The sequence below is a fragment of the Oryza sativa genome, chromosome 6 (assembly GCF_034140825.1).
Source record: "Oryza sativa Japonica Group chromosome 6, ASM3414082v1".
Taxonomy (NCBI): domain Eukaryota; kingdom Viridiplantae; phylum Streptophyta; class Magnoliopsida; order Poales; family Poaceae; genus Oryza; species Oryza sativa.
The window spans coordinates 11201290-11216419 of NC_089040.1; the positions used below are offsets into that span (position 1 = coordinate 11201290).

The following is a 15130-nucleotide window of genomic DNA, read 5'->3' on the forward strand; positions in this document are numbered from 1 at the left end:
TTCATATAGAAAGTTTTCGCACGAAACGCATCGTTTTGCAGTTTAAAAAGTGTGCCATGAGTATCCAAAAGTTAATTTTGTTGGAGAAAAGAAGAGCCATAGAGAAAAAGAGAAGACAGTGGTGGCCTAAAATCCTAGTACCCATTTTTTTTACTAACAACTTTACTTAAATACATATCGATCCATATAATTTAAATCGATTTCTTAAAGAAGTGATTTCAACGGTTGTTTATGTTGTTGATCTGAATTCGTTTGCAAATTCAATTTCTTATTGCCTCTTATTTGAGATTCGCGATTTCCAGCTATTCAAACTGCCAGTTATTTCCTCTTATTTTAAAGAAATTCAGTTGTTTGCCAGGGCGGCGGGCCGCGGCACACTGCTGCTATGCATGCTATCAATACTACTAATCTCGCGACGCAAAACTGCTGCCGTCATGTGACGCTAATATCTCGCGCGCGGCGCGGCGCACACGCACGGTGGCGGTGGGAGGCGGTCGACCGTACGGAGGCGCGGTGGCGGGCGGCATTGAGCCGAGCGCGCGGCGCGGCGCGGCTGCTGCTCAGCTCGGCGAGAGCTGCGCGCTTGCCGAGGGGAGCGCCGGGGGTCTCCGTGCTCGACGAAAATGCCCGGTGCCCCCGGTCCACCCGGTAGGTGTTCGACGAAATGCGTGCAAGGGGATGGGCCGGCGCCTTTTCCCCACGCTCATGGCGATGGCGTGGCTTTCTCGGCCCAGCCCCGAGGTGCCACGCCGACCACCATGGGCCGTCGTGGCGCAAGCGCTGGGACCTGCAGAGTGCTGCTGGCCTGGCTGATGCATTTCACAGTTCAAGAAGGCGCCAGGTATGCTATGCGTGCCTCCCCACCCACCCCCAGCTGCTCGTCTCTTTGCTGAATTGCGTCTTGTGCTGCTGTGATGCTTCGTTGCTTGTATATACTAGGACTTGTTTTATATCATTTGGTAACTTTGGGAGGGTTCTCTGGTTCTTTCGTGGTCATAGATTAGCAAAAGAATTGGATTCAAAAAGGTTTAAACCAATTTATGCTTTTATTTTTCATGTTAGGGCCTTAGGTGGAAGACTTAGGTGCCAAAGTCTTCGACGCAAGGTTGCTTTCTAGTGGCAACTGTGGGTTGTTAGCCCTGACTATAAAACAAACAGGTCACTGTCCCTATTCTAATCTCGTATTGCAATTAGTATTAACTTATTATGCAATAATGCAACTTGGGGTTTCTTTGGACTAAAGAGAAGGGGGGATTGGCAACTCGTGCAAATGTATTTGGCACATACAAAAAATCGGCATGACTTGGATTGCACTCTAAAGACCTATACTGAAATAATTAAAGAATCGAGCAACGGATCAGAGTGGCGTGTTTGTTGTATTTCTGTAAGACACTTGTTATAGTAAACTGCTTTCCTGTTACTCATGGAGATAAGCTAGTTGCCTAACCAATGGTAGATGGGAGCAGATTAATTATTGTTTAGACAGAAATGGGCCTTCAAACCGTGTCATAATTGTTTCATCTAGTGGTGCCAAAAACCAAAAGGTTGTTAGAAAGAATCGTCTGTGTGCTGAAGAAATGGCCCCCACGACAGAAATCAAGGAAAAGTCCCCAAGTCAAGTCAACTGGTAAAACAAAGAGAAGCCTCCTTGTTCACATAGCTGTTGCAGTATTGGAACTAAAGTATACTACTGAGTACTGATCAAGTCTCACTAGTCACAATTAAGAAATCTGAATGATGAAAAGAAAACTTTTAGTATATTCTTAAAAGTTTAGTGAAAAGGGGAATTGGAAAGGAGGAAGAAAGAGGGGGCAGAAAGCAGACGAACTAGGAGTCCAGTCACTAAGAAGCAACGAAGACACTGCCTCCTGAATAAAGTATGTAGACTTGACTGACTCTTATATTGCTCTTTTGTTTGGAAAATTTTCCGTGTTGAAGTGCATAATTTGCCAAATTATCTCCTGAGACTGGGTTGAAATGTAGAATTTTTTTTCTGAATTTGAACTAATGCACACATTAGATTCAGACCTGTTTGCATGATCCACCAAACTGACTTCAATTTATATGAGACTGCACTGAGTAAAATTACTGTGATTTAATCGACGGCTAATGACATAACAACATACTAATAGGCCATGTCTGGATAATGGGTTTGGGATATGATTTCCCACCCCTTAAAGGGTAAGCTTCAATCCTAGCCATACATTTTTCTCACTCCATTTCATCCAATCCATCCATTCATTTCCATTTCCCAATCCCACCTCTCCTAACGCTGTGTTTAGATCCAAAGTTTGGATCCAAACTTCAGTACTTTTCCATCACATCAACCTGTCATACACACACAACTTTTCAGTCACATCATCTCCAATTTCAACCAAAATCCAAACTTTGCGCTGAACTAAACACAGCCTAACTCATTATCCAAACACATTAATAATTTCTGCCAGTTTGAGCTGGTCCACGGCTGAGAAGTGAGAACCCAATGTTGGCTGTGTTTAGATCCAAAGTTCGGATCCAAACTTCAGTCCTTTTCCATCACATCAACCTGTCATACACACACAACTTTTCAGTCACATCATCTCCAATTTCAACCAAAATCCAAACTTTGCGCTGAACTAATCACAGCCGTTGACTTGGATTTGTTCCTTTTTCATTTTTTATCGTTTGTTGTACCTCACTCTTCTATCTAGTGGAGGTGTATCCAAAGACCCAAACCCCTGCTCATATAGCAGCTCATCTCCATCTTCTTGCAAACCATCAGTAGTTAAGTTCATCTCTCCATCTGCACGACTTCAAGCCATCCAATGCTACAATCTTCAGAGGAAAACCCAAGATTTTCTTGGAATCTTTGAGCTCAACTCCATGAGCTCTGTAGAGAACCCAAGCAATGGCAGGAGCAATGGCCATGCTCCTGCCAACGCTTCTGCTGCTACTGCTAATTCGGCACAAGCGACGCAGCAAGGCCAAACCGAGCAGAATCCGTGCGACGCGGGCTCCGAGGCCGATCTCCTGTGGAAGCTGAGGAAGTACCTGGTGCTGCTTGCCATCCTAGCAGCGGCCATCACCTTCCAAGCCGGGCTAGGGCCCCCCGGCGGCTTCTGGCAGCAGGACCAGCACGGCTACCACGCCGGCGACGTGGTGCTCAGGTACAGCTACCCGAGGAGGTACCTCGTCTTCTTCTACTGCAACACCACGGCGTTCGGGGCGTCCCTCATCGTCCTCATACTGCTCCTCGTCAAGGAGCTGAGCCGCGACGCCATTTGGCTCCGGTCCCTCCAGTTCGCCATGGTGCTCGGCTTGCTCGGCCTCATGGGTGCCTACGCTGCCGGCAGCTGCAGGGAGGTGAGGACCTCCGTCTACATCTGGGCTTTGCTTGTTGGCATCTTTGCATATATCACTCTCCATGTCGTATTCTTCCGGCATCTGGCACCTCAATGGCTGTGTGAAATATTCTACACGATTCGGAAACACTGGAAGGAGATTCTGGGGAGTATACATGGAGATGGAGGAACCGATAAGACGGGAGAAACTGGGGATTCTGAAAAGACGAAACGTCTGGAACAGAATCGCAGCTTCTTGCTGGTTCTTGCCACATTGGCTGCAACGGTGACATACACTGCGGGGCTAAACCCACCAGGTGGATTCTGGCCTGATGACAACAAGCCTAGCCATCTTGCCGGTGACCCGGTGCTGCGAGATCACTACCCGCGCCGGTTCAAGGCGTTCTTGGTCTGCAATGCCACTGCATTTGCTGGATCACTTGTCATCATCATCATGCTGCTCAGCAATACAGCAGTGGATCATGTTGTCAAGTCAAATGCTCTGCGGTTGTGTGTGTTGGTGAGCCTCTTTGGGCTTATGGGTGCCTATGCTGCTGGGAGTTGCAGGGAAGTCCATACATCTATATATGTCTTTGCCCTTGTTGGTGCTGTTTTCCTCTACCTCTGTATTCAGTGGATCGAGCATATGGTGCCAATACCTTGCATAAAGAGTTCCATGGAATGGGTGGGAAAAAAGAAGACCCATTTACTTCAGAAGCTGGGTTCTTTCATCATGCGGGGGACTAGGAATCCTACTGAAGAATCGCGCTCTACTCCCAGAGCACAAAATCCAGTGAACAACAGAAGGTCAGGCACTTCCGATACTGCTAAGGATGATGTTGAGAAGTTGCGCACATATCTTCTGTTGCTTGGTATCCTTGCTGCCACTGTCACATACCAAGCTGGGCTAAATCCACCAGGTGGCTTTTGGCAAGATAATAATGGACATACTGCTGGTGACCCAATCTTGGAGGCCATCAATCCCAAGCGCTACAAGGCATTCTTCTATTGCAATGCTACCGCGTTTGTGGCATCTTTGGTGATCATCATCTTACTTCAGAGTCAACTGATTACTGTTGGTGCCATGAAGCGTCACATATTGCAAACAGCCATGGCATTAGACCTTTTTGGTCTTATGGGGGCCTATGCTGCTGGGAGTAGCAGAAAGTTCTCAACGTCAGTGTATGTGTTCATCTTGGTCCTTGTTGTTTTCACTTATTTCACGCTTCATGTTCTGCTGTCCATGGCTCTCAAGACTCAACTGAAGACAAAAATTGAACATGTGCCAAACTTATTCCATCGTTTTACGAGATTTTGTTTCAGAAGAACTGAAGGGGGGAGTGATGATGGACGAAGTGATTCGGTGGAGCTGCAAAATGAAGAAAAAGATTTGGAGAAGCGGCGCAAGTTTCTGATGATGCTTGCGATTCTAGCGGCTTCCATCACATATCAATCTGGTCTAAGCCCACCAGGTGGCTTCTGGAGTGACAACGATCGTCACCGAGCAGGCGATCCAGTGCTCCATGATGAGTTTCCAGGCCGTTACAGGATTTTCTTCTACTTCAACGCCACTGCTTTCATGGCATCTCTGGCAGTGATTCTGTTGCTTGTTAACAAGAGGCTGTGTGACAAGGGTCTGAAGTCCTATGCTTTGCGCGCTTGCGTGCTGGTTGATTTGATTAGTCTCATGGGTGCTTTTGCTGCTGGAAGCTGCAGGAGAGTGTCGACATCTATCTACGTCATTCTTGTCGTCGCTGCAGTATTTGCATATGTCATGATTCAAATCCTGGTTCTACAAGTTGCAGAACAAAAAGTGGACTTACTGAAGAAGCGCCGTTCTGGTTTTGAGAGCCAGCAAAGATCCATGACTCTGACTGGTCCAACTGGAAGCACTGATAAGAAACGAACAGAACACAAATGGCGCAAAGATTTGATGCTGATTGGAACTCTTGCAGTCACTGTCACATACCAAGCTGGGCTACTCCCTCCAGGTGGGCTTTGGCCTAGTGACCAAGGCAACCATTATGCGGGAGACCCAATCCTCAAGGTTACCCATCCTATAAGGTACAAGGTATTCTTCTATTGCAATGCAACAGCATTCATGGCCTCAACGGTCATGGTCATCCTCCTTCTGAACAACACAATAAGCAAGTACAAGAGATCACTCCTTGCCATGAAGACAGCAATGGTATTAGACTTGCTTGGTCTCCTTGGGGCATATGCAGCCGGCAGCTGCAGGAAGTTCAAGACATCTGCATACATTTTTGCACTTGTCATCGCCGTGTTTATCTACATCGTCATTCATGTATTGCTGTCATTTGATGAGGTCGCATTGTTAGTGAAAGAGAAGGGAAAGAAATGGATGCCATGCCTTAAGATGTGGGATCAGATTGAAACAGGAGCTTCGGATCAACCTTCTGCTACGCAATCAGGAGCTCCACCTGTGTAATAGCATGATTCATTGTGCCACTATTGTGACATTTAAACAACCTGTAAAGCAGATTTGCGTTTCATTCTTGTATAGAGTCATCGTGTAGAATTGTTTTCTAGGGAGCATTCTGAGCCTGTGAGGTTTGCTGCCATTTCTGTTAGCAGATTTTGGTAAAATAACAGACCAAACATGCCTCAAATACTTCTATTATCAAATTTTGGTAACACCAAATCCAACCCCAAAATCTGATAGGGTAGCAAACCAAACAAAATATGACCTGGTTCAAATCTGAACTGTGAGAGAGGTAGTTATTTCTCAGTTGACAATTTGTAGGCTACTATTTGGAATGGAATTTATTTACCTAGGTAATAGGGAAATAGGGGAATATACTTTTTTTTTCTGGGAGTGGCCAATATTAACTAATATTAGCCCACCTAATCTTTTCTTTTACGGGAAAAAAAAGGACATATCCACCTAGTGGAGAGGGGCGAAACATTGTGCATAGATAAGTCATTTCTCGGCAGGTATATGAAGGGAGAAATGGGATATTCTGTCAAAACCAGAAAGTAATATATATTTTGGAAAACTTGTGTGGCAGCAAAGCAATTCAGCGGATTCATTATTGCCAGCTAGTGATGGCATTTCATCTGCACTGATGCCTTAAGTCAGGTATTAAGGTGCCAAATGCCATGTTCTTGTGGGTTGATGATGTTTATGCGTTTGTGTACTTTCAGGGCTTTTCCTCTTACTAATTTTCTTTCTATTACTGCAGGTAATGTTGACACACTGGCTCTTTAACTAGCGTTTCATTGGGGCATGGAAAGCAGTTCTTCAATATGGGCATAGCTCATTCATAGCAAGATTCTGTGACCTCGTTGTTAGTGAAAACTCATTTGCAGGCAGTGCTAGACTGCTACATTGCCTTATTTCACGATCCTGATGCTGATGCACAGTGCTATTATTGTGGCAGCAAGTGATGTCTGGGCTCAAGCTGATATTTGAGGTGGAATGCCTACCAGGAATCACCCAGTTATTTTCTGATGAAAGGAGGCCCATGAGGAGCTGTCAGAGTTCAATGAAGTGACCCTATGGAAATGCACAGGTGGTGTTCAGAAGTGCTACTGGGGAAATTTTGATTATGATGTTTGATGAAATACCTGCAGAATATCAGGATGCCAATCCAATATCTGTGCAAATCAGCTTGAAAAATATCAGCCATCTATGTGTATGATTCAGTGGAATGACAGAGATAAGGATCCAAGGTGCAAAACACCAGGTGTGTCAGTTCATTTGCTATTGTGCTCTTGATGTATGTTTGAACATGCCTATGTGACTATGTCCATTTGGAAGATACACAAATAGAAACGATTGGAAACTAGATAACTAAATTAGAAGCCAAATCTAACGATACATGGAAAAGTGACAATTGAGTTTAAGATTAACCATCTAGACTTTTTCTTCCCAGCAGAAACCTACAGTCCTTAATGCAGGTCAAATGATAAGCTGAATAGCTATTGATGCATTCATTCATAGGAAAACTAGGATAACAGCATTGTTGTACCTGTATGTACTGACAGTTTATCTGTCACCATAGGAATGAACTAATTTGCATGTGTTCCTCGCATTCCTCAAACAACATCAGTTGCAATTTCTACCGTGATATTAAAAGGCGATCGACTCGGGGTAATGAGTTAAAGTCCTTATTCTCCTTTAAATCAAAGATTGGTAATTCCTCCAGTCTTCCTCACTATTCTCATGGTAAAAAGCTAGTAACCAAATGCTAAATGAGAGAATATATCGGCGCCAATATATTAGCATCAATCAATCTATATACTGAATGTCTCTGAAGCAACTGTAAGAATGAAACAGGACATTGCGACTGGTTTGTCATTAAGGTTGGATATTGGCTGGCAGCTTTACAACAAATTGTAAGAGTTAAGCAAAATGCATAACCTATCACTGCAAAGTAGCCCCTTTTCAGTTTTCACTGTTCCTTTTTCCATTCATTGCCAGTGGCATTGTAATAAACATTCGAAGGGTTTCTGTCAACAAGATCATTTCTTGGTGAAAAGGTTTGATGACATTGCATTTTTCGGAATCTGGACAGTTACATCAAAACCTAAGATAATGCAGATGCATCATCAGTTCCCGGATCGCTATATATTTGGCTAGTTCTTCTGCTTGGTGTATCCAGGATTTGGATATATTAGGCTAGTTTTGCTTTGTACATTCAAATGTAAAACTTTTCTCTATGATCTCGTTTTGTCCATCTGGAAACATCAGCATCCTGAATATATTCCTTTTTTAAAAATTTAAATTGTATTCAGAGCTTATAGTTTTCATATGTTCAGATCACTCGATATCATTTTGCATGTTTCAGTTGTCTTTCAGAACTTGTATTATTTATTTAGTCAGGACGTGCCTTTGTCACGTTACCGGTTTTTGGAGCGAAATTGCTGTTGTGAGCGCTTAATGTCAGGTTCTACAAGGAAACATTGCTGGAATATCTCGTATCTTGATGCTGCTGTTCCAAGTGCTCAGGATATGAGCAAACCGAAATGCTTCAGACTTTGTTTTTTCTGGTTCAAAATGAAAATCTGAACTTTTTCTCGACCTGTCCTTTATATCCTTTCTCATCAGATATGCTCGAGCATGCCAGTTCACTTCGGTAAATTCTGGAGATCCGTTTTTTTTTTCTGTGGATTAATTTGATCTATCTTTAAATGGAGTTTGAACGTTTATGCTGCATTTGAACACTATTCTTTGCTGGTGCCACTCACAACAGCTAGGAGCATGCCATGCTCTGTACATTTTTCTAGGTCATTTTGAAGTACATTTTCCCTAGCATATATGATGTTGTGAGTATGAGCACGAGAGTCTCCTTGAAGAGCAACACAGTGAGTTAGAACAATTCAGTGTTTTTTTTTTAGAAAATGGGATAAACCCGGCCTCTACATCCAATCGGATGTACACAGCCAAGAACAATTCAGTGTATAGCCTGAACGAAATGAAATTCAATCAGGGCAACAGATCATACATTCTCCAAATTCACAAAAAGAAAATTCCACGACCCAAGTGACATCGCAAACGCTAGTATAGTAGAGCAAAATTGCTTAACACTGGAAAAATAATATGTGTCTATATATACAACGGACATGGTCAGCTACAAACAATAGCTGACCAAAATCGCCTAAAACAAGAATCATAGCTAGCAAGAACCAACAAATGCGACTCAGAGGTCGGTTGAACTGGTTGACAACAAATATTCAACAAATGCAATCACCTAATGCTTCTAGTGGATTTTCAAAAATACAAGAATAAATGGCAATTCTTCAACTTAAACAGAATCAATAGGCCTTGTTTCTGGCTTTTCTCCATCTACAATAACCTTGGACTTCAGCAAATGAGAGTTTTGCCTGGATGTTGAAGGAGCTCTCTTACCACCACTGGCAGATTCTTTCAGCCCTAGGTAAGTGTAGACTGACATGCCTCCAAGAGCAATTATAGCTCCGCAAAGACTGGTGAATCCAGGATCAGAGTTAAATACCAAGTAACTAGAGAGCATTATGACAATAGTCTTGAATTGGCCTAGCACAACATGAGCAAGAGCAGAGGTTGCGCTGCATCACACAAAATCCAGTGAAATAGTTAAGTTCATTCCACAGGTTTCGCAAACTAGGATAAGTGATAAAAACTACATTTTTCCAATAAATGGACGGAACAATGTCCTATATTTTTCGGGATCAAATTTGGGTGAGTTTTGCAAAGCTGCTGATGTTAACCTGACATAGGCATTCTGTTGTCAGTTGACATTCTATATGTCAACATACTGCCTAAGTGCCTATCAGCTATAATCATCAGTTGTAACATGAAGTTACAAACAGATAATTAGAGGCATACTGCAAATCCTTGCAGTTCAATTTTATGAGTCTATTTGACATGAAGAATGTGATGCTACCATGTCTAATGATCTAGGCAATAGGCATGCATGAACATTTTTTCATTTGAAATATAAGATATTGTTGGCTAGCTGCAAATAGCACCAGCAAGCGAGTTAAAAAGTTTCAGAGCATAAAGCCATAAACTACTAACAAGCTTTGGCAGAGCTGTATTTCTCTCAGTTTCATCTCACGTTTAAAAAGTGTGCCAATAGAACATAAGAACAATCATGTGATAGAAATAATATGCCTCACCCAAGTGCCAAAGCACCAGACCACTGAAGAAGAAAACCAAACAAAGCAGATATCATGATTGCACTGCTGTTCTGGATATTCCAGTTGAAAGACAACAAGCCCGGAGGATCCAATAATGGCATCAAAACAAGAAAGAAAAACACAGTTATTGGGGTTGTCTTCCACATCAACCTGATAAAAGAACCTGAATGTTAGGAGAAAAGGATATATGCAATATGTTTTTGCCGAAACAGACAAAAATCACAACTTACGCAAGAGCAGTCCAGTTTCCACTCTGTTGTAAATTTGACCACAAGATCTTGTTTACAGCGCTAGGAATAATCCAAGCTACCGCTACACAAGCACCAAAAAGGTTGAACTCTAAATCAGTAACGGTTGCTACAGCCACACCACATGACACGACAGCCAATGTGATAACCTGCGAACGATTAGAACAACTCTTATTTGAATTATTTGACACTTGAACTAGCCTTAAATATTGTGAGAACAATTAGATCAACTGAATACTGAACAGCATATGAAGCTTATAGTTTCTAAGCTCTAGCAAATATACCTTTCGAAGGGAAACTTTTTTCTTGAAAAGAATAAACTCTGCTGCTACAATTGTTGGGGTTACAGCTATCTTAGCCATTTGATAAAATCCTACACTGAAGACACAGAATATTGAGCACATCCCTATAGTGCATATATGCCTTTTCATTTGTTAAATGGAGAAATCAAATCAGCAATCTCACCTATTATGCTTCAAACTGATGTTAGCTAGGCCAGTGGAAAAAGACATGACAGCACCCAAAGCAAATAATGAGGAAAAAGGAGTGGATTTTGAAGGAGGAGCTATGGGCAGCAAGTAAAATGCCTTGAGGACTGCCATCAGGACCCAAGCAGCTATGTAATGAATTAAGGATAGTGCAACTGGGAAGTTAAACCCAACAGCACCCATGACCTGCCAGACAGACAAGAGATGCCATGTGAAGAAAAAAAAACTAAGTGTAGTGAGAATTATAGAATAGGTGAAAAGATGATCCAGACCATTTTGTTTGCCATGATGATCCCGACAGCAACAAAAAAGTTGAATGTCAGTGCAACACTTGGTCCGCAAAACCTCTGCTGCTGGCGCTTGGCCCCTTCTGAAGTATGAAATTCATTGTAGAGTGAACCCCTCAGCTCCTCCAGTGCTCGACCTGTTAGGAGTGAAAACCCAGGTGTGCTCAGTCACAAAGCAATATGGAACTGGAATTGGATTTGAATAGTAAGTTTACAATTAGGTCAATGGGAAGAAATTACTTTCTTGACCTGCAGCCATAGTTCAAAATATTAAATCTGATCACTGGCATCATGATTACTATTTTCCAAAGCTAAGAATCACTTCCTTCTCTATTCAAAAGATGGAGTGCTTCAATAGAAAATGTACGGCATAATCACAATAAAATGTTCCTTGAGATGGCCGATTAGGAGTTGAAACTTGAAAGAAACTTGTATGTCCATTTTGTGTGGCCAGTAATACCATATAACAAGGCAAGTTAGTAACATTATGTGCAATAATATTTCACAAACTGCGCATGGAATCAATGCCCATGAGAGACCAAAGCACCATTATTGCATAGGACATCATTCACATGCCAAGACTGCCATTGTCATCCGGTGAATGGAAACAATCTAATCACAATATGAGAAAGGGGGCACAGCACCCTGGGGACCAGGGAGCAGCAACATATATTGGATATCTGGAATTTCTCACACATGAGCAAAGACAAAGGACAAAAGTAGCAAGTAGGCAAAAGCATGACACTTTTCTTTCCTATGCATATCGAATCAACAAATATAAAGAGTTGATTATGCAATATATCTAATGGAATCAACAGGATGTGTTTTGTTCCACATTGGTTATCAAAACAGAACCAGAAAGGTGGAATTCCCCCCAAATGGAACATTTAACCAAATGGATATGGCACCTCTACTCATTTTTGTTCTGCAGGACTCTGAGGTGTGCAAATCAAGACATTTTTTTCCACAGGTAGAAGGAACATGATGCCAAAAGATACAATTATTATGCCATTTACCCGAACGAAAGAAATATAAAAAAAAAGAAAAGAAGAAGAAACAACTTGCTAATCATAAGATCTAGTAATAATTGCTAGAACAGACCATATTAATCCCCAGGAGACCAGGAACAGAAGCAATGCCTCTCACTCCATGAAGCAACCGAAGAAACACCCGAAAGGAAAGGGCACATCTTCTATTTACAATTACAACCCAAACCAAAAAGGCTTGAACCGAACCAAGAATGGCACTACCACATTGACGCGGTCGCATAGCACCAGGAACTTCTCTCGCCGACAAAAAAGAAAAACCCTAAGAACGTCGCACCGGCGACGCAAGAACTAGAGAAGGGAGGAGGGAAAATAGGGGTGGTCCTGACCAGCCTCGCCGGCGTCGCTGTCCTTGCGCTTGATGAATCGCCGGCCGCCGCCGCCCCCGCCGCCGCGCAGGATGGAGTCCCAGACGCCCATTGCCGCCGCCGCATCAGCTGAAGCTCACTCCTCGCTCCGGTTGGGGAGGGAGGAGGGAAGAGTGGAGTGGATGGGCGCAGCAGATGGAGGGAAGGGGATGGGGATGTTGGTGAGCGTAGGAAGAGGAGGGTTCAGTTCAGTTCAGGGGTGAAACCTGGGGACTATTTTGTAATTTCAAGGGTTTTGTGAGGGGTTTTTTGTGATGATTTAATGCCTTCTTCAATTCTTCGTGACAAAAATGGATGTGATTTCCCAGAACCCCCAAACTGAGTTAAAGTGTTAGTGCGCAATTGTTTTTTTTACTACTTGTGGTTCAGATGGCCACATGCCAGTGAGAGAATGCTACGTATCTCTTTTAAATTTGTTGAGCTTAAAATTCTGAAAAACACTGAATAAATAGAAACGGTTTGCGAGAATCTGAAAAAGATTTTTTTTTCTCAAGCCTTCTATTTCATATTTTGGATCTTATAACTATATGTTTTGAAAAAAAAATCTGGTTTGTTCTAAAGAAAGTTTTAGAAAATTCTAGAAAAAGTTATAGTTGCCATAAGCATTTATGATAATGGTGAATCAAGGGCTCCATTATATGTACCAGTAGTAGAGTATTAGTGTTTAATTATCACAGTTAGGCACCAATCTTCTCAGCCATATGCTGTAGTAGTGTCTACCGTCTAACCAAATACCGTAGTCTAGACGGTTTAGACCGCGTCTAAAAGCTAGACGATGAGTTATCGTCTAGTTTAGGACCTAATCCGTGAATTAGACCGTTTGACCGTCTAGATAATTAAAGATGATCCTAGACTATCTAGACCACACAATTAAACAAAAACGAGATAAATGTAGACTATAAAACTATCGTTTAGACTATGGTCTAGGCAACCAATACATTTTTTGTGTGGTAGTAACTAAAACTTTGTGTTCCACCCTAGGTCCATGTGCCTTGGGTTTTTGACACCATTCCAAACCCCTCTTCTCTGCTCTAAACATCGCGCTGCCATGAAGTCATGTCACCTCTCCTCTGCTAGTTGTCACCGTGGACCTTGCTTCCTCCTCTCTCCAACCCATGGCTCTATGCGAGTGGCTACACCTTTCACAACACCACATGTTCTCCAATATTATATGAAACAAGTTAAGTGTATCTACATGTCATGTTGATCAGGGGCGGATCCAGCACAGGGGCGGCGGGGTCTCGAGCCCCCACTACTGACGTGAAGACTATGAGAGCCCCCACGAAGACCCCACTAAAATTTTTTAGCATATATAGATTGAAGGTGAGACTGTAACTCTATCTAGTTTGCTCAGACCACACTGCTATTTCTTTCTGCATCCGCCACTGATGTTGATAGTATATAGTATGATATATCGTCTAGACTAATCTCTAGACTGTCTAGACTCTAGACCATGGGTCCGTCTAGTGAACGTCTGGCTTCTAGGTGAACACTAAGTAGAGTATATTCTCCCTCCATCCCATAATATAAGTCGTGCACGCATTACAAACCGTTAGCATAATATGAAATGAGTTTTATTTGTTAAAAATTATATTATTAGATTGAGATTTAAATTTACTTTCAAATGGTTATAATTTTTTTTCTACAAACTTTATAGTATATGAGAAATTATAAGTTAAAGATTAGTTTTGAGGACCATGTCAACTTTAACCGCGCCTTATATTATGGTATAGAGGGAGTAATACTTAAATAACTCAATGTAATCTAGCGCATCAACAATATAATATCATCATTTAATCGATATATTTTAAGCATTGTTTTTTCTCTTATATAAGACTATAATCGATTAAATTGGTGTGCTTCTATAGTAAATGTAGATTTGCAAGTACTTACATAAGGTTTGCCAGGCTTAAGATAAGTGTTGGATCCACCACCACAGACTACGATTAGATTTGAGGGGAAAAAGAATACCATCACCTGCAAGTCAAAATTAATTCTACCGTTGTAGAGGTAATTTCTCTTTTGCCAGTACAAAATTGTAATGTTGTTTTCCTCTTTACATATATAATTGTTAAAAATGTGTGGTCACTTTTCCATATGCACCCTTCTCCTATGTTCGCAATAGTACCAAGAATTAGGGCCCACAGATTAATCGGCCCATCTATCTCTATAAATTTCATCAGGAAGTATTATACTCTGTATTTATTACTCTACTACCTTTATTGATACTACCTGTATTATAATCTCTAACCTCTTTTTTTAACTTTTATCTTAGTCAAATTTAAAAGCTAATAGAAAAATATAGTAATATTTTTAACACAAAACAAACATATTATCAAAATATATTTAATGTTATATTCAATTAAAACTTATTTGGTGTTACACATGTTGTTAAATTCTTTTATACACTTGATAAAAAAAGATTGACTACTAGAAAAAACTACTTATAATATGAATGGATGGAGTATATGTACTAATGCAAGGAAACCATGGGATTTTGACATGGACATTAGGTTCTTGTATCTATCGACGGATAAAAATCTAATGGTTCAGAATTTTAGATCAATCTGTACACTCACTATCACTGTGCATGCATAGTACACCCTTGTCAAAAAGAATCAACTCTGTACATAAATCTTGACACAGTTTGTGTTTAGATTTATATATAAAGGGTGACTTATTTTGGGATTGACCGACTGTAAACAGTGCCCTAGCAAGCATTGTTCTA

At 41.6% G+C, this 15130-nt stretch overlaps 2 protein-coding genes across 5 annotated transcripts; one reads left to right on the plus strand and one right to left on the minus strand.

Annotated features, from left to right (window-relative positions):
• The first annotated feature begins 425 nt into the window (after positions 1-425).
• Positions 426-8091, plus strand: LOC9269758 (uncharacterized). Of its 4 annotated transcripts, XM_015788140.3 has the most exons (3): positions 426-841; positions 1063-4502; positions 4644-5950. In XM_015788140.3, exons 2-3 carry the CDS (start codon positions 2863-2865, stop codon positions 5767-5769), a joined length of 2766 nt encoding a protein of 921 aa, XP_015643626.1. In that variant the 5' UTR covers positions 426-841; positions 1063-2862; the 3' UTR covers positions 5770-5950. The 4 variants fall into 4 exon arrangements, 3 of the variants coding, with proteins under 3 accessions (XP_015643626.1, XP_025881895.1, XP_066167692.1); XR_010742022.1 differs by lacking the exons at positions 1063-4502; positions 4644-5950 and adding an exon at positions 6524-8091; XM_026026110.2 differs by having other exon boundaries at positions 1063-5950.
• A 759-nt stretch (positions 8092-8850) lies between these two features.
• LOC9271459 (nucleotide-sugar uncharacterized transporter 2) lies at positions 8851-12597 on the minus strand. Its single transcript, XM_015786378.3, has 7 exons — positions 12364-12597; positions 10974-11125; positions 10679-10887; positions 10498-10591; positions 10196-10362; positions 9945-10115; positions 8851-9371 (listed from the first exon to the last, which is right to left on the minus strand). Exons 1-7 carry the CDS (start codon positions 12452-12454, stop codon positions 9089-9091), a joined length of 1167 nt encoding a protein of 388 aa, XP_015641864.1. The 5' UTR covers positions 12455-12597; the 3' UTR covers positions 8851-9088.
• Positions 12598-15130: the final 2533 nt, after the last annotated feature.

Coding starts and splice junctions, on each gene's coding strand:
- LOC9269758 (XM_026026110.2), top strand. CDS start 2,863: ATGAGCTCTGTAGAGAACCCAAGCAATGGCAGGAGCAATGGCCATGCT.
- LOC9271459 (XM_015786378.3), bottom strand. CDS start 12,454: ATGGGCGTCTGGGACTCCATCCTGCGCGGCGGCGGGGGCGGCGGCGGC. Junction 11,126..12,363: donor CAGCGACGCCGGCGAGGCTG/GTCAGGACCACC, acceptor CACTCCTAACAG/GTCGAGCACTGGAGGAGCTG. Junction 10,116..10,195: donor GGAAACTGGACTGCTCTTGC/GTAAGTTGTGAT, acceptor TTCTTTTATCAG/GTTGATGTGGAAGACAACCC.